This window comes from Pipistrellus kuhlii, unplaced genomic scaffold (genome assembly GCF_014108245.1).
Source record: "Pipistrellus kuhlii isolate mPipKuh1 unplaced genomic scaffold, mPipKuh1.p scaffold_m20_p_8, whole genome shotgun sequence".
NCBI classification, from domain to species: domain Eukaryota; kingdom Metazoa; phylum Chordata; class Mammalia; order Chiroptera; family Vespertilionidae; genus Pipistrellus; species Pipistrellus kuhlii.
Genome location: NW_023425584.1, coordinates 50,598,023 through 50,624,689, shown reverse-complemented (window position 1 = coordinate 50,624,689; position 26,667 = coordinate 50,598,023). Strand labels below are relative to the sequence as shown.

General features: G+C 39.3%; 2 protein-coding genes across 2 annotated transcripts in view; one reads left to right on the top strand and one right to left on the bottom strand.

Annotated features, from left to right (window-relative positions):
• SH3D19 (SH3 domain containing 19) overlaps positions 1–26,667 on the top strand; it is a 140,594-nt gene that overhangs the window by 6,128 nt on the left and 107,799 nt on the right.
• On the bottom strand, positions 8,757–26,035 carry PRSS48 (serine protease 48). Its single transcript, XM_045576696.1, has 7 exons — positions 25,969–26,035; positions 25,034–25,078; positions 24,704–24,866; positions 22,267–22,535; positions 21,409–21,575; positions 18,182–18,241; positions 8,757–8,936 (listed from the first exon to the last, which is right to left on the bottom strand). Exons 1-7 carry the CDS (start codon positions 26,033–26,035, stop codon positions 8,757–8,759), a joined length of 951 nt encoding a protein of 316 aa, XP_045432652.1.

The window sequence follows — 26,667 nt, the reverse complement described above, 5'->3', positions numbered from 1 at the left end:
TATGTATTATGTCCTGGGTGCCAGGTAGTATTCTAATTGTTTTATGTGTGTTTTTCTCATTTGGTCTCCATACTGAATGTGATGATTTCCTTCATTTTACAGATGAGGAACATGAGACCTGGAGGGGGCAAATAATCTACTTGGGGTCACACAGCTAGCGAATGACACAATAGGATTCTGTGGCAGAGACTCCTAGTTGCTACCCAGTATTCATTCCCTTCGTCTTCCTGAGCCCATGGAACCCTGTATTGCTGACTGTTGCAGTTTGCCAACCTACAAAACTACTTCTACCAGCCTGCTAAGGAGATACAAGTAGAAGTTATTGGGTGGGGTTTCTAGGGAAGCTTTTTAAAGAGGACTCAACTGCACAAAATATCCTTTGCCTTTATCATATTCCTCCCCTCTTCTACCAGGGACGAGGATGTGTAACTCAAGCAGCCACTATGGGCCATGAGGTTATCTTGAGAATGAAAGCCATGCACTGAGAATAATGGAGCAGAAAGTTAGATGGAATCTCAGTTCCCAACAACAGAGTCATCATCTGAGATTTTGATCCCACACCTCCTCCTCTATCTGAGAAAAACAAACGTCTTGTCTTGTTTAAACCACTCTTACTTCTTCCCATAGGTCTCTAGAACTAGTCCCTGAACTCATGACAAAATTATTATCTTAACTGATACAAATTCTGTCTTGACCTTCTTGTTTCTCTCTCCTTACCATAAGGCTACAATTCATTTTGTTAACATGAGGTTTCCTTAGGACACCTAGATTCTTGTTATTTTATGTTTTATTATAATATGACCTTGGACAAATCACTTAGAGCCCCCTCCCTTTATTTGCATCTTTTGAATAAGAATTATTCTCTTAACTACTCTACAATTTCATTATGGGGAACATGCCTGTAAACTTCGAGGTATCTATCATATGTGATGTTCTGAAAACAGTTTCTGTTTTCGTGATTTTTTGCCTAGTGCCAGGTTTGGATACTTCTCAGGGAATGAATAAATGGAAGCTGTGAAGGAAGGTGATTTTGTCCCTGCTCTGATGCATATGAGCAGATTAACAATTGCAGTTGCTGATGAGCCCTGTAATGCCTGCCAGGGCTGCTGCTTAGGATTCAGAGTTTATTTGTTTTCAATATGGCTGCCTCCATTGTACCAAAGCATTGTTTCCTGAAGATACATTAATCAAAGAATCGCTTTACTGGAGGATAGCTAAATGCTTTTCCTCTGAGAGGTGGCCAAGAACAAGGGGCACAGAAAAACAAACAAACAAACAAAAAAATGTTGGCATAGCATATCAATAATTAGTTTTTCTGGCAATCAGTGTCGCCATTTCCAATAGTCTTTCGAACCTAGTACAGAGGTGTTTCACACACACAAAAAAGGGCAGCACCCCTCCCCACAAGCATGAGGCCACCCACACAAATGATCCCTTCTTGTCTTATCCCAACACCCCTGGTTTATTTCCTCGCAAGAACTCCTCCTCAACATAGTAGTACATACTGCTAAAGCGATCTGGAGATTACAAGGTAGATTTGTGTTAGCGCAGGTAGAACTCACTGGAGGGTGTGGTTTATACGTGGAACTCAGTTGGAATAAGGATTGGCATTGCAAGTTTTAAACTGTGTGGACTTGCATTTGAGTATTACTCTTCATTAGATGAGGGAAAAATTGGCAGACTCCATGCATATGTGAAATGTCTAATATCACAAACATTTGATCTCCTGTGCAGTTCTATTTTTGTTTCTTTTTCATAGAACATTTCTTGAGGTTTTCATCTTTATAACATGGTTTGGAATTGCTCACGTTTCTGTAGCAACGGCCCCTCTAAACAGTACTTTTTAAATGGTAATAGGCCTTCAAGTCACGTGGAGGTCCTAGAAATGCAGGTCCCACTTGAGGTTTGGAGTGGAGCCTGAGATTCTGCATTTCTGACAAGCTGCAGGTGACGCCGCTACTGCTGGTTTCTGGACCACACTTTTAATAATAAGACCTCCAGTATCAGGGTTCTGAATGCTGGCTTGGTGCTGAATCAACTAGGGAGCTTTGAAAAAGACATGCTCCTGACCACTCCCTCCCCTCAGATTCCCCAATTAGTTACCTCTGGAATAGTTGCTGGGAGCTAGATTTTTGAAGTTCTATGTGAGGTGACACTCAGGCTCCTGTTAAAAAAAAGTGTGATGTTAAGTGGTTTCGGTGTGATTGCTTGTAATTTAAACTATTAAGTTCTTCCATCATAAGCTGCGATGATATTTAGTCAAACAGAATAAATAAGCGAATCCACCATGCATTTTACAATGACTTTTATTCAATTCCTCTATCATCTTATGTGGAAGAGAAGGCTACATGTAAAGAATGGCTTAAGGCGCTCTCCTTGAAGTCACTGGAAAGCAATGTCTGTGGTCTTGGAGGCCTATCTTGCTAACTTCAGCTGATATGGGCTTATCGTAAGGATGCATGCGTAAGCTTGAACACACAGAAAGTAACTTCAGAAGACATCTGGAAAAAGAGTGGCCCGAGGAAATAGTTACTCCAGAGAACATTCCTTTGACTCTGCCTGCTCCCATGAGCGATTGGCTCTCTCTTGTTTTCCTCACAGTGAGTCTCCCCGAGAACGAGACTTTATGTAGGATGGCCAGCCACCATCCTGCACAGAGTGGCCCTTAAGAGCAAGGTTCTCATGCCAGTTTGCCTCAGAGGCCTATGACAAAATAGAGACTGGTGGTCCGTGAGGTCCGAAAGGTTGGCGACCGTTGAAATAGACATAGTTTTGCCGAAACTGATTTGACTCAATGGATAGATAGAGCATCGGCTTGGGGACTGAAAGGTCCCGGGTTCGATTCCGGTCAAAGGCATGTACCTTGGTTGTGGGCATATCCCCAGTAGGGGGTGTGCAAGAGGCAGCTAATCGATGACTCTCTCTCATCCATGTTTCTAACTCTCTCCCTTCCTCTCTGTACAAAATCAATAAAATATATTAAAAAAAAGAAAAAAAAGAAGTAGACATAGTTTTACCTTTCCATACCCACCCCCACCTGGTTCCTTCTTCAGGGCACCCACCTGGCCACCGGCATTCTAGAATTGAGAATCGCCAGCAGCTGAGGAACCTTGGGCCTGGGGGCTGTTCTAGATTTCCTAGAATGGAGAGAGGGTGACATTAGCAGTTTTCCTGCATGACCCCACACTCTGACTTTCTATAATGAGTTCTGCGAGGGGAGACACTTATTTTGTTCAGTTGTGATAGCCCAGCGATTTTTAAACGTCTTCATCTCATGGGACACATAAACTAATTACTAAAATTATGCAGCACACCAAAAAATATAATTTTTGCTGATCTGACAAAAGAAAAGGTATAATTTTGATTGATTCACCCCGGGCAGCTATTGTGTTGGCTGTTGTCATTTTTTTGTTTGACAGATAGTCAGGTATTGAACGTTTTAAAAAAATCTTTCAGCACACTGGTTGAAAAACCCTTGTTATAGCCCCATGACTCAAAAAAAGTGTCTGGTACGTAGGTACGATATATATTTATCAAATAGAATAGAATTTTAAAAAAACACACACTTTATTGTAACTTTTAAAAAAAAGTTTTATTACATTTTATTCTAACCCAAGTCCTTTGGTACACAATGATGGAGAGCGAATTCCCATTGTGCCCATAGCTTATCCAGTTGAGAAGAAACAATATTTCTTGATGTGCAAGAACTTCGCATATTCCTGTTTCCTTTGTAGTTGTAAGAGCCACTTGGTGCCATCAGTGCAGTTGGCGCCAGGCTCTGGGCCGAGGGGCAGCAAATGGATGTCAAGCCCATCCCTCCCAGCCCTTCCTGACGCCTCCCTTCAGGGCCTCCCAAGTGAAGCAGCGCCGCGGGGCCTCGAACCCCTGAGCGCTGAGGCCCTTCCCCTGGCGGCCCCGCAGCCCGCACTGCGCCTGCGCACAAGCGTCCCTCAGCGGTCCGTTGTTCTCAGGCCCCGGGCGCCGCCATCTTGGGTCCCAATTGAACCTGATGGTCAAGTTCAGACGCCGCCCTGGCGATTTGGCCCAGAAAGGGAGGCTGATGTCCAGGTGAGGAGAGGGACACCGGGAAGAGCGGAGCCGCCACCATTCAGTTGTGTGTGTGTGTGTGGGGGGGTGATGTGGGGGATGGGTGTAAAAGATATTTATTTCTGAGAGCAGAAACCAGTTTGGCTCAGTGGACAGAGCGTTGGCCTGCAGACTCAAAGGTCCCAGGTTCGATTCCGGTCACGGGCATGTACTTTGGTTGCGGGCGCATCCCCAGTAGGGGGTGTGCAGGAGGCAGCTGGTCGCTGTTTCTAGCTCTCTATCCTTTTCCCTTCCTCTCTGTAAAAAAACAAAATCAATAATATATATTATTGATAAAATAAATCAATAATAGCCGAAACCAGTTTGGCTCAGTGGTAGAGCGTCTGTCTGCGGACTCAAAGGTCTCAGGTTCGATTCCGGTCAAGGGCATGTACTACCTTGGTTGCAGGCACATCCCCAGTGGGGGGGTGTGCAGGAGGCAGCTGGTCGATAATTCTCATCGATGTTTCTAACTCTCTATCCCTCTCTGTAAAAAATCAATAAAATATATTTTTTTAAAAATCAATAATATATATAACCAATATATATTATTGATTTTTTTTTGATTTTTTTTTTTAACAGAGATCACTGATCACTCACTTTGCTGCCTACATCCCGTTACTGGGCATGAATCCTCAGGCAGCAAAGTGAGTGATGGGTCCAGCGCTGCCTCGTTGGAGCACATTGGTTACCAGTGTTACATGGACAGGCACGTCTGCAGCACTTAAACCGCTCAACACTCTCGGAATGCACATGGTCTTTTAGATCCCCAGGAATATGTGGGAGCTTTTCAAAGTCCTCCTTCTCCAAAGCCTCTCATTCTCTAGCCTTTTCTCCCAACCTCTTTGGTGTCTTCACGCTGCACCAACAAATTATTTTTTGCTTGTAAATGTTTTTCAACAAATTCCTTCCAGCTAACCAGTTTTTAGCCCTAAGGAGAGTTCTGAATGAGGCACGGGTAAGTCATCTTTTGTGCCAGTTTTCCAGGCACCACCAGACAGGCAAACGCAAATTATTATAATTATTTATGAATGAGGTCCCTCTGTGCGCCCTTTGGGACTGTTCCTGGTACCAGAGAGGCAGACTGAGCTGGAGGATGGGGGAAATGCCCCAAAGCTCACTGCTCTAACCAACATCCAGCTGGTTTTAAAGGTTTCACGGTTAGGAAGTGCAGCAAGTAGTTTTCTACAAGCTTTTGATTAGTTCCCAGAATTCCAAAAAAGTTGAATTCTGCCAGTTTTTTATTGCTTTTATGGAGGACAAACTTTTGGAGTTTCTTACTTTGCAATTTTCCTGAGAGAACTGGCCCAAGTTTTCCTAGTAAAATACCAAAAGAGAAGAAATGGATATTCATTTTTGAAGTGTTTGTACATTCTACATTAGTATTACCAAGGTATTCCAGGAGCCTCACTCATCTGGTTATAGTGCATGGGCAGCTTGCTTTTCTCACTTGCAAGCCACAGACAACCCCTAACCTCTCTGATGCTTTTAAAAACACGATTTCAAAGGGATATCTGGCCAGGGGAACTCCTCCTTCCTCTGTTGTAAAGAGTAGCTCAAAGAAAGGAGTTTTATTAACTGTTCTGATGTAAATCGGTCATGTGTTAACACTCTGGGCAATGGAATTGAGCAGAGCATGGGATGTGTCACTTTAAATACTTCTGTATTGTTTGAGTTTCCTCCAAATGAGTATTACTTTGGAAATTAGAAATAATAAAAATAAATTTAAAGTACTAAGAGAAACAATTGCCTGCTGCTGGCCTAGTGTATTTGTTGCTCATGTTACGGTGTTTTGTTTTTTTAAAAAAAAACCTGTTTTGCCTTAAGGTAAGTTATTGCAGTGATCATAGTAAATGCTGTCCTATTGATAAAACAAGTGTTTGATAAAGTGTTCAAGGAAATGATAATAGGAAGGAAGTATAGAATAGTTTCCTCTGAAGATCATTTTTCAAACACTGGCTAATTGATCATTTGTTTACCTGTTTGATTTTTATGACACTCACTTGTTTTTATGAAAGCCATAATCTCTTGAAAAGCAAATCCTCATTTATAACTAAACTTTGAAAAGCTGTTTAATATAATCAAAAACTACCTTGCCATTCTCTGATTCTCTTTGTTTTTTCTTGTGTATTTCATCTCAATCTTGTGGCCCAACAGAATCTATTCTAGAGGACTCCACTCAGGAGACCATATTCTAATGCTCCACCTGCCAGTAGCCAGCTGTGTGACCTTGATTTAATCTCTCTGGGTCTTGGAATCCTTGAATATGAAGGATTTAGACCACATGTGTCAAACATAAGGCCCACGGGCCAAATCCGTCCCGCCAGGCCTTGCAATGTGGCCCTCACTGCGCTGTCATCACTGCACTCCACTGCGTTTCCATCACAATGACAGTTTATGACTGTTCAGTAAACCATTTGGCCTGCGATTTAGGCTGGATTTTAGACTTTGGCCCCTTCTCTGATTGAGTTCGACACCCCTAATTTAGACCAATGGTTTAGAAACTATAGATCTGTATGCCAAATCTGGCTCTCTGCTGTTTTTGTAAATAAAGTTTTATTAGAACACAGACATGCTCATTCATTTACATGTTTTCTATGGCTGCTTTCGTGCTATATCTGTGTGGCTTGCAAGCCTAAAATATTTACCATGTAGCCCTTTACAGAAAGTTTTCTTTCAGGTTCATAATTCTTTAGTTTTGGTATACTTGGACCAACTTTTTAATTTTTCCATCAGATTGCTTCTTAGCAGATAGCCAGAAATTTTTATTAGAAGAGGAGAAACACACAAAAAAAATATTATTTGTTAGATACCAGTTTACCTTCTATTTTGTTATTTATTTTTTTTAAATATATTTTATTGATTTTTAACAGAGAGGAAGGGAGAGAGATAGAGAGCTAGAAACGTCGATGAGAGAGAAACTTCGGCCGGCTGCCTCTTGCACACCCCCTACTGGGGATGTGCCAGCAACCAATGTACATGCCCTTGACCAGAATTGAACCTGGGACCTTTCAGTCCGCAGACAGATGCTCTACCACTGAGCCAAACCGGCTTCGGCTATTTTGTTATTAATGCTGTTTTAACAAATAGCATCTGGAACTCAATATCTTAAAACTGTTATACTCAACTGGTGACCCCACAGCTCAACCTCACTTCTTCATTTTGGGATCCTGGATGAAGGAGCAATACCTGTTGTCAACCTATGATGATCATTGGCACAATTCAACATCAACAGGAATTCCCAATTTGGGGTTTGGTGAAAAGAAACTTTATTCAGTACAAAACAGTTCAATTATTATATAGTATGGCTCTGGAAACGGCTCAGCTGTGAGATAACCCTGGGCCGGGCCTCTCCTTTGGCTAGACAGCTCTGCTCTGCTGTTGGAGGGGTGGCTTTGTTCTTCTTGCTGGTTTGCTTTGCACAGCACTGGTCTGCTCTGCTGTAGGAATCACAGTCTTCAGCCTTTAGTGGAAAGGGAAAGTGCACTCTCAGAGCCAGAGGAGTTGAGGGGAGCTGGCTTATATGAACAGAAGTACCTGCCCTGGTCCCTGATTGGTCTGTCCTATGCAAATGACGGCACTGTCCTGATTGGTCAGAATAGAGCCACGCTGGTTGGTCAGAGCTGTGCAGCTCTGATCAGATGGGGAAAGCCTCAGTCCTATTGGTTGAAATAGGATTCTAGGAACTTCTTTATAAGGGCTGGCTCAGGTGGTAGAAACAGTGGGTGCAGGCAGTTCCTTGTCTGCAGGTAGTTAAGTGCAGGCTTCTCCTTGAAGTGCAGTTTGTGTATAAGACCCCCGTGTTGAAATGGCTGCTAGGTCCTGTTTTGGTTTTTGTTTAATTTGAGCCACTAGGAGTCCTTCTTAGTCTCTTAGGTGTCTTCTTAGGGTTCACACTATCTGGGAATAAGAGCAATGAACAAATCATGTGCCAGCTTTTAAGACTAAACATATATAACTTATACTCTTACACGTTTGGTCAGATTTATGTTAGTGATGCAGGGAAGCGTAATCCTGCTTTGCAGAATGTCCTGCAATTCACCTGGCACCTCAAGTAAGTGGATAGTCCTTCCACTGCGAGGACAATGAACTATTGATACAACAATATCTAATACAACATCCTTAAGAGGTTCACTAATGTGAGCAGACTGAAACTAATGTGTGTGTGCTTTAAATTTATTGATTTTAGAGAGAGGGAAATATTGATTTGCTGTTCTACTTATTTATGTATTTGTTGGTTGGTTGGTTTTTTGTTTTGTTTTTGTTTTTGTTTTTGTATCCTGATGGGGATTGAATCTGCAACCTTGATATATTGTGATGACACTCTAACCAACTGAGCTTCTTAGCCAGGGCCTTATGTGTATGTATTATTTTTCACAAATTCTGTGCAACTAGTAAGTAATTAGAATTTGGAAAAGTTAAGCTTTTGGAATATATTCTAATTCTCTCAACTTGCTTATTTAACAAATGTACAATGTAAGATTGAAATGTGTCTGTTTGGATTTCTTTTTCATAGATTCTTGATGTCTTAATTTACATTTCTTATCCCTAAGCTATCTTCTCTAAGGTTTCATATCTCACTGAATGACATACCTTAAGTTGCCTAAGCAAGAAACCTGGGTGAAATTCTTAACTTTCTCCCTCAACCTTGAGTACTTACATGTAATTAGTCAGTTGCCGTATTCTGTTGGATCTACCTCCTTTGTGGCTCTTGAATCTCTTCTCTCCATTCTCATTGCTACCTGGTGTGGGCTTCTATCACCATTTGCAACAGTCTTATAACTAGCCTTTCTAACTTCTGAATTGTTTCTCTGTAATTCATTCTCTGCACAACCACCAAAGTGATTTTTCTAAAATGCAAACGGATTGTGTTATTTCTCTGCATTCAAACCTTAAAGCTCAAATTTAACATGGGCTTTCACCATTTTCTCTTTATTTTTCTTCTGGGAATAGCCAAGTCTGTCCTGTTATGCTTAGTTTACTTTTATATTGATAGTTGTAAAAACATAATCATTTTCTAGAAAGATTTTTTTCTACAGCATATTTTTTGAACTCACACAGTATTTGATAGATGTTTTTCACTTATAGAGACTCCAACATTTGATGAAAAAAATTGAGCACAGCTGACTGAGCAGTGTTGACCATATTCCAACAATAGGATGCTTCCATGTTGATGTTCAGTGGATTATTCCTTCTTAGAAAGGTTTGGCTGTGCTCAATTTGGAACTAGTTCTTTGGGCCTCTAAGTGAGCTAACATATTTTTCATTGTATACCAACTCAGTAGTGTCTGGACGAAAAGAATATGAAACAAATGCATTAAAAAAAACCCCAAACTATCGCCTTTCATGTTAGCTCTGTGTGTTAGAAATAAAAAGAGCTTCATTGAACCTAGGGGGATGGGTAGGAAGTTTCTTCGAAAACCCAAGATTCTTGCCTTTGAAAATGCTCTAGTACTTTTAATTTTTAAGGCCAAATGTTTTCATAGTTTAAAATTCATTGACACAAACTTTCTTTGATCAACCAACTGCTGTCTTTTTGTGTGTGTGTGTGTGTGTGTAGGCTAATTACATGGAATTTTTAATAAAATTAATCAAAGGTCTTTCAACTCGGAAGCTTTTCAGTTGCAATGACAGTTTTCTGTTATTACAAGCTAATTTTAAAAAGCAAGCTCCATTTAAAAAGGCAAGTATAAAAAAACTATACATCTGTATAAACATTTAAAAAGGAGTCAGAGGCATATTGACACATTCTTAAGCATGAGGGTGTGTGAACAAGCAGTTACACGGGCATTTGAACTTTCTGTGTTAGATATTTCTGTAACATTTTGATGTTTTTTCATAAAGCAGAATTGGGGGAAATTTTAAAGATTTTTTTTTTTTTTTTTTTAATGGAAAGTTACTTGGTTTCCTCCTCCTTATAGAGAAAGCAATCTCCTTGTCAGGGTTAGAACAGGCTGCTTTGTGATTACTTGTAGTATTCTGGAGGCTCTATGAATATAGGATTCTTGAACATCTTGAAATTACATAACAAATGTACGTGTACATGAGTGCTTTTTTGGGATGTTGATTTATGGGGATGAGGATTTATACTTCAAACAGATTCTTCTGATTTTATTTCTCTACTGGATGCCCAGTGCATGAAATTTATGCACGGGTAAGGTCCCTAGGCCTGGCTGGCTATCAGAGCCAATCTGTGGGGTGACTGGGGGGGCCATCAGGGAGTCCCTGCTCACACCCACCTTGGCTGGCCTGGCGCTGCCCACTTGTCAGCCCCTCCCCCTGCTGCTGGCACTGTTCAAGGCCTGCAGGCTTGGGGCAGCTCCTGTGTTGAGTGTCTGTCCCTGGTGGTTAGTGCACATCGTAGTGACTGGTTGTTCTGCCATTCAGTCAATTTGCATATTAGGGATATATATATATATATATATATATATTTTTTTTTTTTTTTCCCCAGTCTGTCTACTCAGCGTATCTACTTGGATATCTAATAGGCATCTCAAATTTAACATTTATGTATTAGTTTCTTGTTGCTGCTGTAACAAATTACTCCACATCTAATGGCTTTAAACAACATGAATTTATTTTCCTACAGTTCTGGAGGTCAAAAGTCTAAAATCAGTTTCACTGGACTAAAATCAAGTTGTTTGTAGGGCTGCATTCCATCCCTAAGCTCTAGGGGAGAATCACATCTTTGCCATTTTTTTAAAAAATATATTTTATTGATTTTTCACAGAGAGGAAGAAACATCGATGAGAGAGAATCATTGATCAGCTGCTTCTTGCACACCCCCTACTGGGGATGTGGCCCCAATCAAGGTACATGCCCTTGCCCGGAATCGAACCCGGGACCTTTCAGTCTGCGGGCCAATGCTCTATCCACTGAGCCAAACCGGTACCGGCCACATCTTTGCCATTTTTAACTTCTAGAGGCCAGCTATACTTTTTGGCTTATGGCTCCTTGCTTCATCCTCAAAGCCAGCAGCACAGTGTCTTCCCTCCTCTCTTATTTCTGCTCCCATCCTTACACTTTCTGAATAGTCTCATAAGCATTTCAGTTTCCTGCAATCTTTACAAGAATATTTGGAATTAACGAAACATATCCAAATTATTCAGTATAATCTTCCCATCTCAAGATACTAACTTAATCATATGGGCAAAGATTATTTTACCAGGTAAAGTAACATATTCACAGGTTCTGGGGATTATGACATGGATATCTTTGAGGCCAGTATTCAGCCTACATTGGATTTGATAGCCCAACAAATCTGTTTCTCCTCCAGCCTTCCTCATTTCATTTAGTAATATGACCAATCTCAGACCAGCAATCTGGGAGTCATTCTTGATTTCTCTTTTTAAATTCTTATCTTTACCAAACTCCTAATCCCAATTACCACCCTCACTTCTACTACCCACATCCAATCCATCAAGTCAGTACAAATCCAGTCAAACTGTAATTTCAGTTCTGCTGCTTCTAAAATCTACCAACTGTATCTGGACTCTATCAACTGTATCTAGAATATGTTCTCATTAATTTCCACTAAAATCAGAGTGACTTTAGCATTTTGGATCCTTAGGCCCTCATCCTATCCTGTTCTTTCACTCTTGGGTATTCATAGCTAATTTATGGTACAAGGCAGTGTGGTCTAGGTGTCAGAGCATGGCACCGAGTGCCACAGGATTACACCCCAATCACTTTATTCTAACCACATGAGGATGGGAAGTGAAGATTTACATGGTAGAATATGCTATAAAAAGAATTTGGGTTGGCTGAGAATAATTATCCTGAAAAGCAATTCAAATTTTCCATTAAAGATTTCAATTGTCTTTATTCTTATGACAGTGATCGTTTTCTCTCAGTTATTAAAGTGGGACATAAGCCGGGACCGGTTTGGCTCAATGGATGGAGCGTCGGCTTGGGGACTGAAGGGTCCCGGGTTCGATTCCGGTCAAGGGCATGTACCTTGGTTGCGGGCATATCCCCAGTGGGGGTGTGCAAGAGGCAGCTGATCGATGACTCTCTCTCGTCGATGTTTCTAACTCTCTATCTCTCTCCCTTCCTCTCTGTACAAAATCAATAAAAAAAAATATATTTAAAAAATAAAAAATAAAAATAAAGTGGGACATAAAATTGATGTAATCTCTAGTTATACTGAATGACGCATTCTTTCTCCCCTTCCTGAAGATGGAACATGTTTAACAAAATTCTGAAACAGTTGATTTCTAGAATGCAAATAAATTATACATAGTCAGATACTGTCATTTCAGAATGAAGTCAAACATATGAAAAAACAAAATACTCATTGTTGAAATAATATCAAAATATAACTTTTACATTTTATTCTGAATCCTTTTTCAGTAATGTTCTGTCATTTGGGGGATGTCTTTACAATTTAGTGAAATAAAGTGGAAAATGGGTGATCACTTGAAATAATTTCTTTTTTATATGATAGAAGATCTAGAAATAACTATATAACTTTCCCCACCTTTAGGGAAGAAAATTGAGGTTGGTTTTCAGCAGCCTTAGTACATATAGCTTTTATGTTAAATGTGACCTTAGCAAATTCCACCTTAATTAAAATTCCTCAAGGTATGAAAATGAAAATTGGAGCAAATTAAATCAGATATTCGAAAGAATAAAGTATTTTGCAAATTAAAATTGACATTTAAGGCAGAAATGCTGTTGAGTCCCCTTTCAAATAAAATGTAAAGATACTTCTATTTATTTCCTCATTTGGTCAGTTTGTGGTGTCATTGACTAAATTCATTATCAGTAATAAAGCTACCAGGTGCTTTATCTCATTAATTGGGTTAAACTTTACATCTTGTGCTGTAGCAATTAAAACAGAAAATGTATGTAATTAGTTTGAGCTTTTTAACAAAGATAATCACATGAATTATTTAGAAGATCTTCAGAGAGTCCTAAATACATCACAGCCTCGTCGTTTGTTTTTTAAGCTGGAGAAACACTTCCCTGTTCATTTTTTAAAAAGCAGCTTTATTGAGATATAATTCACATACTCTAGTTCACCCATTCCCCGTTAATTTAAAAAACCATTTTCTGTGGTTCTTTCGATGTGTTTCCAGTCAATGGAAAGAAATAAATGGATAGAGGTGTATAAGAGGTGTTCCAGGTACAGGGAACTGATAAAATAAGGCCTGGAGGTGGAAATAAAATGAAGGAATGAGAAGAATATTGGTCTGAGTATGAGGAAAAAACAAATAGAAAGTAAGGTAGGTGTCTTAGTGATGAATTATAGAGTAGATGGAAGGAAGAATGGGCTTCTGTTTTCCTTCACATCCATTAATGGAGCCTTATTCTAAGGGATTAGGAAGAATAGACAAAAAATAGCAAATAGTTCCATAGAATCAAACCTTCCTTACTGATGTTTAGGGTATCATAGCCTTCTAGTGTTTTCCTCATTAGCACATTGGTTTAGAGTATTTCCCCCTGATTCTCATTCTCTATTCAGCCTGTTTAACTCTGCTATCATCATCTACCCTCTCCATCATTCTAGCCCCCTCATGGACTCGACATAATCCCATGAGCATGGTATGGCAATTTTCTGTTCTATTCTTTCATCATTCCTCTGTCCTCATCCCTCCAGTGTCTTCTCATAAGAATGAAATTCGGAGTTCTTACTGAGGCCTACCAGGCTCTGCATCACCTGCTAGTTCCTTCTTTGAGAGGCTTGGCTCCCTCTCTGATCTCAGTTCCTATCCCTCTCCCCCTGTGCTCACAATGTGCCAACATTGACTTCTTTATTCTTCCTTATATACACTAAGCATACTTGCACCTCAGAACCTTTGTACTTGCTGTTCTCCCTATCTGGAATGTTCTTCCTCAGGGTGTTTGTTTGTTTTTGCTTCCCTCCTTTATGCAGGCCTCTTTGAAATGTCACTTTCTTGGAGAAACTTCTCTGACCATTTAATCTAAAGTGGAATCTCTCACTCTGACACTCTCTATTTGCTGCTTCTGTTTTATTTTTCTTTATCATATTTTCCTATATATGACATTATAATAAACATTTACTTTGTATTTGGTTATATTGTTCCTCCCCCACTGGAATGAATGTAAACTCCTTGAAGACAGGCTTGATGTGTTTTGTGTACTGCAGTATCCTTAATGCCTGGAATGATGCCTGGATCATTGTGGGCACTTAATACTGTTGAATGTATACTAATCTTCAGACTTCCCAGGAGAAGGGATCTGTTGGGTTGTCAAGTATTGAGTACATCTGTTGAGAAAGATGCTAGACCAACTGCCTCACCACCCTCTGATCAGCTATTAAGTCAGATGCTCATTCTGATACATCCAACCAGTAATAGCCAGGACAATGATGTCACATGGTCCTCTTCTTTCAATATCCCCTTCTTCCCACTTAAATGGGTTCCTTCCTTGAAAAAACTTGAATTTCAACTCTAGGTTCCTGAGAAAAAATTTGCTACTTGCCATGCTGTGAAACATTTGTTCCTAAGGTCTAGGGAATGATAGGCAGAAATATTTGGCTTTCTTTATGTCCTGTTGTTGTGTCCTTCTGACTCAAACATTTGTTGGTCTCTGGATTGTCATTTTAATCTGTCCTCTCTTCAAACCCCTCCTTTCTTTCTCTTGTTCTTTTCTTTCAATTGCCATTTTGCTTTGCCTTCCATGTCATTCTAGAGTTTGCTTAACATCAATTCTTGCTTCTGAGAAACCTTTCCATTTACTTGCTTTTTGTACTCTTCTCTCATTTGTTTGTTATGGTTGGAGAGACTAGGCTGAAACATTTTTTTTTTCATTTTTTAATTTAATATTTGAAAACCTATTGTATAAGACACTATGCCAGGTTCTGGGTCACCTCCAATAAATAAAACCCCCAGGTTCTCAGTTGGGGAGACAAAGAGGTTTGAGTGTTATTCATTCATTCACTCATTCATGTAGCAAATATTTATTAAGATTGGGATATAGTGATTGGCAAAAACAAATTTATGTCTCTCATGGACCATACATAGATTTTGTTAAGACATACATACATTAAATAAAAGATTATACAAACAAATGTTAAAGCTGTGTTGAGTCCTATGAAGGAGTGCTCAATAATGCCGTGAGAATATATATTAGGGGATTTGTTCTGGTCAGGAGAGCAGGGACAGCCTCCTTGACGAAGTGAAGGGTGAAGTGAGATCTGAAGGCACAATAAGAATTAAATAGGCAAAGGCAGCAGGAAAGAGAGACTATCAGATGCAAAAGTCCAGCACTGCCTTGGCTGCTTTGACTTAGTGGATAGAGTATTGGCCTGCAGACTGAAGGGTCCTGAGTTTCATTCTGATCGAGGGCACGTGCCCAGGTTGTGGGCTGGATCCCCAGTAGGGGGCATGCAGAAGGCAGCCTGTCAATTATTCTCTTTCATCATTGATATTTTTATCTCTTTCCCTCCCCCTTCCAATCTGAAATCAATTAAAAAGCCCAGTGCCAAGAGGGAGCTTGGAGTATTTGAAGAAGTGAAAGCATGTAGAGCAGGATGGAATGATGCTGAATGAGGCATCCTCTGGGGTCAAATGCTACAGGGTTTGGTGGGTCTTGTTAAGGAGCAGTGGCATGGATGCAGTTCAAGTGCTGTAAGCAGGGGAAAGGGGAAGAAAAGTATAAAAACATACCTTTATTTTAAAAACAGCCTGAATACTGAAAAAAATAAATGGAGTTAAGCATAGGTATAAATGAGGGAAAGGAGGTGTTACTTCCAGTTAGCAGGCTATTGTGGCAGACCAGATGAGAGGTGAGTGCAGGGGTTAGAAAAGATTTTATGTTTCCAAACCTAACCTCACTTCTTTTAAATATTTATCCCAAAAAATATTTTTAAAAATTAACTTATACAGATGTGATAAAATTTAAGTTTATTCAAATGAGAAATGCTTTAAGTAAAAAGGGGTACCGTATTTTCTGGCGCATAAGATGACCCCCTAATTTTACAGTTAAAACATAGGTTTAGGCCTATATTCGCTGTATAAGACTACCTCCCACTTCCAAGGCAACACCAGTTCTTTTTTTAATAAACCGCCTCTCTGACTCTGGCCAATCTGAGCAGGCTTTTTTTCGTTTCAAAAGTCGTCTTATACGCTGGCAAATACAATATGAATGGAATTATACCAGACTAGAGGCCAGGTGCACGAAATTCATGCATGGGGGTGGTGTCCCTCTGCCCAGCCTGCACCCTCTCCAATCTGGGATCCCTCGTGGAATGTCCCACTGTCCCTTTGGGCCCGATTCCGGTCAGACATCCCTCTCACAATACAGGACTGCTGGCTCCCAACTGCTCGCCTGCCTGCCTTCCTGATTGCCTCTAACCTCTTCTGTCTGCCAGCCTGATCACCCCCTAACCACTCCCCTGCCAGCCTGTTTGATGTCTAACTGCTCCCCTGCCTGCCTGTTTGCCCCCAACTTCCCTCCTCTGCCAGACTGGTCACCCCTAACTGCCTTCCCCTGCAGGCTTGTCACCTCCAACTACCCTCCCTTGCAAGCCTGGTCCCTCTCAACTGCCCTCCCCTGCTGGCCATCTTGTGGTGGCCATCTTGTGTCCACATGGGGGCAGGATCTTTGACCACATGGGGGCAGCCATCTTGTGTGTTGGAGTAATCTTCATATTACTCTTTTATTAGATAGGATAATCTAGGATAAAAATGATGACAGAGCTTAAGTTTAAAACTTAGCTCTGATCTCCTGGAAGCCTAGGCAGAGAAGGACATACCCTGCTTTCCTGAAAAGAAGACAGTGTCTTATATTAATTTTTGCTCCCAAAGATGCACTAGGTCTTATTTTCAGGGGATGTCTTATTTTTCCATGAAGAAGAATACGGTACACATTTATTGTTAAATGAAAATAAAGGAAATTTATTACTTGTATACGGTACGGTAGTACGGTAGTTGTCAACACAAACCAGACAAACTGTGAATCCTACAGTATCAAGAATTTACTCATTTATTCAATGACAATTATGTCATCATCTTCTGGAACATCATCATAACAATCCAATTCCTGAATTTCCTGGTGAATTTCTTGTGACTTCATTTCTTTCAGAATCAGTGGACCAAATCTCTCATGTTTAGCCTGGGGGGGGCCTTATTTTCGGGGGATGCCTTATATTTCACTCAGAAGGAAATCTGTAAGTAGGTCTTATTTTCGGAGGATGTCTTATTTTCGGGGAAACACGGTAGTATAAATCATGTGATTGTTTAACAAAAGAAGGATGTTAGTTAAATAAGGAATATAACATTTTTCTTATAAACATTTAAACTACTTTACTAAACAATTGTTATTTACCTGGATCAGTCCAGGTTATTGAAACCCAAGATTTCAGCTCTTGTAACCATGGCATTAATCCATTTTTGGCAGTATGTTATATTGGTATTTCAAAGTGTAAAAATTTCTAAAAATTCCAGAGCTGAACCACATAAATGTATTTCTTACTAGAACCCTTGCTACAGAAGGGAAACATAGGACAGTAGTGAAGATAAGAAATAATAGACCCATTAGAAGCCCATAATGCAGCCCATGGGCAGGAAGTAAAACCTTAATTTATTTCCTTGAGGACTTTCCCTTTTGCCTTCACAGACACTTTTTTTTTCCCTTCTTCTCCAGTAGCCATTTCATTTATTTCCATAAATACTTATTCACAGAAGGCATCCTTCTTGCCCAAAGAATGCCGTGCACAGAAGTAGCAACCCTATTTCTCAGCTGTTCACATTCAAGCCACTAAACCATACTTCAGAATCAAGAACTTCAGAAACAGAATTATTTATAATCATTTTAATAAAGTTATCCTGAGTTCCTAGTGACTGTTCTGTGCATTCTTTGTACTGGGACTTATTCTTCATGCTTTCTCTTCCGAGGCTTTAGCTTCACTGTGTACTCTCTTGGTAAGATGTTAGGCCCAAAGGCGCACAGGAGGGTCCCAGGAGAGCCAAAGAGAACAGCAAAGCAGGGAACAATAAATCAGATAAGTCCAGATTATTGGCCCCCAAACTTCAGCTCTTGATATAGTGGCTTGGATCCATTTTTGATAGTAGGTCACATTGGTGTAAACTCCAGGAAGAGATTTAGCACATCTTTCTCCCCAGCTTACCAGCCCTATCTGGGTCCATACACCATCAATATGACATGACAGAGGCCCTCCAGAATCACCCTAAGGAAGAGATAAAGGTCATGAGCATACTGAAAAAGACCATGAATAGGAATGTGGTCACAGGAGGTGGAGAGTTCCTTAGGATGGGGCATTGGAGGCTGTGAAGCTACAGAACTCTAGAAGGAGCTGTGCATCCCACAGTATTAGGCAGGAAATCACAGAAATTTTAGAGTTATAGAATTTGAAATTGGTATATCAGTAGTTTCAAAATATTGTGGTAGAAAATTCATGTGATAAGTTTTTTCACTAAAGTTATTTATTTATTTATTTATTTATATTAAATATATTTTATTAATTTTTTACAGAGAGGAAGGGAGAGAGATAGAGAGCTAGAAACGTCAATGAGAGAGAAACATCGACCAGCTGCCTCTTGCACACCCCCTACTGGGGATGTGCCCGCAACCCAGGTACATGCCCTTGACCGGAATCGAACCCGGGACCCTTCAGTCCGCAGACCGACGCTCTACCACTGAGCCAAACCAGTTTCGGCTCACTGAAGTTATTTAATGTACTGCCCTTATTATTATGTTCTTAGGTTCTTATTGCCTTTTTTAGTGTCAATCCTTTCTCTTATAAAATGATAGTAATAAGTAAATAGTTGGTAATATGTCTTTAATTTTCCTTTTTTCCTTTTTGTAACAGCCTTTGTTATAATTCACAACCATACAATTCACCCATTTAAAGTATACAAGTCAGTGGGTTTTTAATATATTTACAATGTTGCTCAACCATCACCATGACACATTTTAGAATATTTTCATCACCTATACCCATCAGCAGTCATCCTCATTTCCTCCCACCTCTCCCAACTCTAGACCAACACCAGTAATCTACTTTGTGCCTTATGGATTTGCACATTCTGTATAAATGGAATAATATGTGACCTTTTGTATTTTATTTCTTTCGTTAGGCATATTCTTTTTAAGGTTCATCTATGTTGTAGCATGTATTCGTACTCAATTCCTTTTAATGGCTGAATAATATCCCATTATATAGATATACCACATTTTGTTCATCTAGTCCAGCGTTTTTCAACCGCTGTTCCGCGGCACACTAGTGTGCCGCGAGATGTTGCCTGGTGTGCCGTAGGTGCAGACAAGACAAGAATTTTATAATTTTTCACTATTTTGTTTACTTAATATTTCATAATAAAGTAATTATAAAATACTTTCTTTGTGTTTATTTGATTCCTATTCAAGAGAATTACTTTATATATAGTCAATATAGGCACAGAGTTAAATTTTTTAACATTTTCTAATGGTGGTGTGCCTCGTGATTTTTTTCATGAAACAAGTGTGCCTTTGCCCAAAAAAGGTTGAAAAACACTGATCTAGCCATCAGTTGGTAGACATTTGAGTTGTTTCACTTTTTGGCTATTATGAATTATGCTATTATGAACATTTATTTACAAGTTTTTTATAAACATGTTTTTATTTCTCTTGTGTGTATACCTAAGAGTGGAATTCCTGGGTCATGTGGTAACTCTATATTTAACCTTTTGAGGAACTACTTGACAATTTTCCAAAGCAGCTGTACCATTTTACTAGGTGTATGAAGGTTCCAATTTTTCCAGATTCTTATCAACTCTTGTCATTATCTATCTTGATTGTAGCCATCCGAGTGAATGTGAAGTCATGTTTCATTATTTGAGTTACATAATGAATATATAGATAGAAAATCTCTTGGTAGAGATATAGAAAAGTGTAGTGTGTGTATATGTGTGTGTGTGCTCACCTGTGCCTTTGAGAGGGGGAAAAATAAAAAATAAAAAATTTTATTTTTCAGTTCTAATAGTCATTTTAGAACTGAAAAATAAAATATTTGTAAAATTTCACTAGATGAACTTAACAAGAAAATATAGGTGACAGTGGAAAGAGACAATGATCTTGAATATGGATTAATTTAAAAGTATCTAAAGAACTGAAAAGGAGAAAAATAAAATGAACAGGTTCAAGGACCTGTGTGAAAATATCAAAAGGTGAAAGTTATAAATTTGTGGTTTTAATCAGAAGAGGAAAAAAGGGGAATGAGGTAGAATAATATTTGAAGAAATCCTGAATGAAAACTTCTCAAGTTTTTTTTTTTTTAATATATTGATTTCTTACAAAGAGGAAGAGAGAGGGATAGAGAGTCAGAAACATCGATGAGAGAGAATCATCGATCAGCTGCCTCTTGCACCCCCCCCACTGGAGATGTGCCCGCAACCAAGGTACATGCCCTTAATCGGAATCGAACCCAGAACCCTACAGTCCGCAGACTGACGCTTTACCACTGAGCCAAGCCGGTTTCGGCAAAACTTTTCAAGTTTTGATAAAAAATTAAAAAAAAGTAAAAAAAAAAAAAAACCCCAACTCAACAAATGCCAAACAGGATAAATACAACAAAAACCAAACACAGAATATCACAATCCTTACAAACAAATATGAAGGAAAATTGAAAGCAACCAGAGCAAAACACGGCACACTCAGAAAAGGAAGAAACAACTGATGGCTAATTTTTCACCAGACAGTTATGATCAGGAGACAGAGGAATAACATCTTTAAATGTAGAATGAAATTTTATTACTTGAAAAAATAAAAAAGTTGCCAATTCTGTATCAACCTCTTAATCTATTTAGAAAAATTTACGAGTTTGTAAAAACCCAGCGACCAATGGTTAGAAATGCTCTAAGTCAACAGTTGAAGAGATTAAATTCCTAGAAAAAGGTTAAGTGATTTGTCCAGACTAACACAAGAATTATTGTCAGAATTTTTATCTCCTGATTCCTAATCCACTGTTGTTTACAGATAGAAATACCTAGATCCACATTAAGACCTGGGAAGTATTATGGTAAGCAAAATAAGCCTGTCAGAGAAAGGTAAGTATCACAGGATCTTACTCATATGAGGAATCTAATGAACAAAATAAACTAGTAAACAAAATAGATCCAGAGACATATAAACAAGGAACAAACTGAATTTCAGAGGGAAGGTAGGGGTGGATGAGAATAAATTAACCAAAGAACTCATATGTATAACTCATGGACACAGACAATAGTGTGCAGAAGGTGAGAGAGAGCTAGATTGGGCCAACAGGGGGAAGAGGATATCTGTAATACTTTCAACAATAAAGATAAATTAAGAAAAAAAAAAGACTTTATGCTAAAAATTTAAAGAGTAAACCCTAACCTTGCAGCTATCCCTTTTATGATTTTCACCAGCACAAATCATGTCTTCCTTGATGATTGTCTCTAATTCTGGTGCTACTGCGATGAGTGGGTTGTAGAGATATTCACAAGTTTGGCGGTCAATGACGAGTATTTCTGCTTCCTGGAGGGTGGAAGCGTAATCAGTACCTGTAGAGAGAGATGAATTAAAGGAAAAGCAATTTGAAAAGGTACTGGGACGGTATTCAGTCATGATGTACAAAACTTCTGAATGGGAATCCAAAAGCAGAATATAATCACTTTCCATTCATATTTGCTAGTGGAAGAATTTTTTCGGAACATTTAATCTAAAACAACAGATAATTCAAAATTATTTCTATTTGAGGTTTATCTAATGTGCCAATGTGGGGTACTCTTGACATTCCAAATAAAGAGAAATTCAGATATATTTTGATTAAGGAAGGATGTGAATATTCTCAAACTTTTACCTTCCCTACTTTCCTGCTCCCAGATCATTTCTTGTCCTGTCTTTACCCCATCTTGGGAAACAGTTGACAATACACTTTAAAAACAAATTAAAAACACTACACTCTCTCCAAACTTTAAAACAAGTTTTTTAACCTGTTTCAGAGAGGTGATTATGTGTTTTAGTATCTGCTCTTGCACAGCTAAAGCTAGACTCTAGACAGGATATGAGTAAATAGAAATATAAATGTCAAAAATTACATTTTATTTGAAGACTTACAAATAATATGAATAGGTTGATCTGGTTTTGTTGAAAAATATTTACTTTGGTAAAAATGTATCTAGAATCTGAGTGTTCTGGAATGGGTATAAGAGGGTAACATATAAAACAACCCCTTTCTCTACCCATGCTCACCTTCAGTTTCATGAACTTGTCCCCATCCAGTCACCCAGCAAGAGCCAGGAATTGTCATCTGCTTTGTGACATTGGGCAGGCAGATGGGCAGGATAAAAGAAGTGAAGGTGACTCTAGGGATCAGTTTCAATAAGGCAATGTCTGCAGTTGTATTTTGGGATTGGGGATGGAAAATTGTTCTAAGCACATAATGTTTCACACCACTATTTAAATAGTCTATTTTCATCGTTCCCAACCACACAGTATAATGTAAGAAAGGCATCCAGGTCCTAAGGGGAAGAGAAAGAGGAGAATAAAAGTGAAGCATGCATATGTGTTACAGCTGGGTCAGAACAAGCTGCCTAAGGTGTAGCAAGCAGTTAACACCCCATGAGAAAGGATAGCAAAGTTGGAATTAACCAGGGTGCTTCCAACTTGACTAGAGTTAGTTTGTCTGCATTTCTTCCTCCCTCTCTCCCTGATTGCTCTTTTTTGTTGTTGTCTAATGTTTCTGTGGTCTCCTCTTCTATGCTTATGGTCAGCATTTTGTCCTGCATTTTTTCTCTGGTTCTCTTGTTCACCTCTCCCGTTCTCCATGGTTTCAGCCATCACCTGTATGCTTAATAGTCATTGGCCTTTTTTATTGCCAGTTTTTATTTCTGAGCACTAGACCTTTATTTCTAATAACAATTTAAAGCAAAGTATAATCACCTGTTATATATAGTTAGATATGTATATATGTAATTTGAAATGTTAAATAATTTGATAAGATGTATTAAATAAATAAATACAAAAGTTCTTTGCCCTACTGCCCACAATTAATCCTTACCCAAAGACAATACTTTTCAACTCTTAGATATTTTCCTTAGTATTTTCAAGAAACTCTACTTATTGCTATTAATTTTCTTAATAGAATACTGTATTTCTATTGTGAAAGGTGCGGATTGAGCCAACAATCACTGCCAACTCCCACTTTCTTTTCACCATATTCCTAACCAAGTATTATGATTTTGTGTTAGATCCATATTTAATGTATTTTTGTGTCTTGTAAACATTATTCACCACTGGACCATAATGGATCCTATGAATACATTTCTTATAAAATTTTTGCGCTTGTCCTAGAGTTAATAATGTAGTCTTACTTCTTTGTCTTTAGTTTTCTAATTACCTATCATTAATTCATCATTCACTTCCCAAACTCTGCCTGAAATGTAAAATTCTCAGTATGTTAATGTCAATACTCATCCTCCTCCTTTTTTTTTTTTTTTTTTTTTTAGCCCTCTGCCCTCTTGCTCCAATCTTGATACTTTTATTATTTTCCTGGGATTTTCGTATCATCTTTTTTTCTGGATCCCATGTTTTCCTGTCTCCCCCCCACCCCCTTTATTTTGGTAAAGCATTTTTTCCTTTGGTTTCCTGATAAAATATGCATGAGAGGTAATATTTTTGCTGTTTTGTATATTTGAAAATGTCTTATTTCTGTCCCTCACATGATTGATGGTTTGCATATAAGTAGAATTCTAGATTGAAAATAATTTTCTCTCAGTATTTTAAAGTTATTTCTTTATTTTCTTTGACCTTGCAGTGTTGTTGAAAAGTCATGTTGTTTTGATTTCTGTATATATTATCTATGGTCAAATAACAAGTTACCACAAAGCTTAGAGGCTTAAAACATACATTTATCTCACAATTTCTATAGGCCAAGAATCAGGTGTGACTTACTGGGTGCCTCTGACTCAAAGTCTTTCACAAGGCTGTGATCAAGGTGAGCTGTAGTCAACTTTAAAGTTTGATTCAGGGAGGATGTTTCCAGACTCATTTATGATGGCAGGCTTGGAGTCTTCACTAGCTATTGGCTAGTAATGTTAGTTTTATATCAAGTAATCCCTAGGGGCTACTTTCCATATGGCACCTTATTTCACTCAAGGCTCAGACAGTGTTTATGACCCACAAGCTTAAGACAAAATCCCCTGACTGGTGTTTAGCAAGTAATTTGGCAAAAAGTAAGAAACGTTTCTCACCCTAGTCAGTTTGGCTCAGCAGGAAGAGCATCGGCCTGCAGACCAAAGGGGTCACGGGTTTGATTCTGGTCAAGGGCACATGCTCCATGCCTCAGTTGCTGGTTCTATTTCCAGTGCAGCTGGGGTACAACCAATCAATCTCTCTCTCACACACATCAATGTTTCTCTCTTTGTCTATCTTCCTTCCTTCTGTTCACTCTAAAAATCAGTGGAAAAATATCCTCAGGTGAGGATTAACAACCAAAAGAAGTTTCTTATACAGTGTCTATTTTCATTATTTCTTTTTCTACCTCATTGTCATGTCCCTAGTCCAAGATACCTAGGGTTTCCTTTTTCTTATTCATCTTGCCACTTTCATTTGTCTATTGGTTCAGTCAAGAAATCATTCAAATATTTACTGAGACTCTATCTGTGCTAACCATTAGCCTAGAACTCACCTTTTTAGGCAGTGTGCTGCTGTCAGTATCCACCTGTCGCTGATGAGGGAACCTCCACAGATGTATGTCTGGCCGAAGTACAGGCTGACGTGCCAAGGCCAGTGCCCCTCAACGGCATCTTGGCCACCCACAATACGGCCTGAATATTTAGGACGTCCACACACTAGAGAAAGAAGAGAGAAGGAAATATGATCTGGATGTCCCATTGTCCCCATTTTCTCTATATCTTACAATTCCCACCCCTAGAACCTGTGTCCTCCCTAAGCTCCACGTGCCATCCTAATTCAGCTCCAAACCCAGCAATTTTGGGCCCAAATAAAGACCACTCACCTGACTGTAGATCTTTCTTTTTGGAAGAAGAGCGTCGCCAAGACCCTATGATAGGCACACACCATATCATTAATATTAATGATAACGCAGTATCTACATTCACTGAACAGGAAGGCTTTCCTCGTACTAAATGCCTCAGGTTGGTGTTAAAGGCAAAACTTTTGTATATGTTTACCCATTAGTGGGAAATCCTGGTAATTTTTACATACCTACCTTCCTTCTTTAGCAGCATATGTGGGAGATAATTTAATTTTTACTTGGTGATTCAAGGCTGTCATCAGGAATATCAAGATGTTAGGTTGTATATACAGTGATGCTTTCAGGTGTTTTTGTGGTTTATAAGCTGATTTCTTTTGTCCTGTTTAACTAAATTGGCATTTTGCAGTATTTGTATATCTTCCTTTTTTGTTACCTGTTATCTTTCGGCTACTCTCAGCCTATCCTACTTTTAAATCACTGGGGGCCAAAAAAATAAATGAACAGGCTTATGCTGAAATCACTGAACAGCATTTACATTTCCAGTTCCCTAGGCTAGAAATGCTCTTTTCCTAGATCCTCTTAACCAAATCAATCATCTCCTTCAAATCTTAGTTCAAATGAGTCCCTCTTAATGAAATCTTCCTTGACTCCCCTATTTAAAATGACAACAGGCCACCAGTCCCTGCACTCCTGATGCCCCTTCCTCGCGTAGCATTTATTACTTTCTAAAGTGCTATATGAGTTACATATTCAATAAGTTCATTGCGTCTAAGCCCTACGAGGGAAGGGATCTCTTTTATTTACTGCTATATCTAAGATACTTAGAAAGATGCCTGGCATATAGTATCCTCTCAGGACTTTCTCAGGGCACACTCATATAAATAAGATCCCATTGGGTGACATGTCATCTTATTCCACACCATAACTTCTTGAGCCAAAAAACCTCTCCTTCTCACCTTCCCAGGCTATCTGAGTCTCACCCAGCACAAGGAACAGCAGGAAGACACTGCCAGCAGGGTTCATGTCTCTGTCCACAGATTAGCACTTCCTGCTTCCTGGACTCAGGCTTCCAGGCAGAGCCCAGCTGGGGAGCAGCCAGAGGAAGGAGCAGGATCAGCTTCTCCTAGATGGATTCCTCTGCTGTACCCCTTCCTCTCCTTTGGTCTTCACCCGGAGCCAGGCACTGAAGGGACCAGATTTTAGAAATGCAGCAGCAGGAAGGACCCAGGATGGGGAGCTGGGGCTTGAGGTGCCCCTTGCTGTGTAGGGAGGGCTGGGTGCCTGCTGGGTGGGGGAGAGTGGCTGCAGTAGCTACCTGTCCCTGTAAGTTGGAAGCTACTGGAAAGAACAGTACCTTTTTCCTCTAGCAACAAAAATGGAAAATGGGCAGAATTCTTCAAAAGAAAGATATGGTAAAAAGAAAATTAACCCAGCACCTGGCTAATTTTTCCTAACTTTCCCCCCTCTGATACAGTATTAGCCTCAAAATATACAAGTCAAATTTTTTGGAAAATAAACTTTAAGGCAGAGATTTATGTGCAAGAAGTTTACTTGGGAGTGGTCTCAGAATCACCACCTTAAGGGGAGGTGGAGCAGGATTGGACAGAGGTAGAGTTTAACTCTAAGGCATTTTCAGAAAAGGCCTCAGCTCATTC

Bases quoted from the DNA above. Each gene is read 5' to 3' on its own strand.
- PRSS48 (XM_045576696.1), bottom strand. From the start codon at position 26,035: ATGAACCCTGCTGGCAGTGTCTTCCTGCTGTTCCTTGTGCTGGGTGAG. The intron at 25,079-25,968 runs GTGAGAAGGAGA...TGCCTATCATAG, and splicing joins GACTCAGATAGCCTGGGAAG to GGTCTTGGCGACGCTCTTCT. The intron at 24,867-25,033 runs GTGAGTGGTCTT...TTCTTTCTCTAG, and splicing joins AAAGAAAGATCTACAGTCAG to TGTGTGGACGTCCTAAATAT.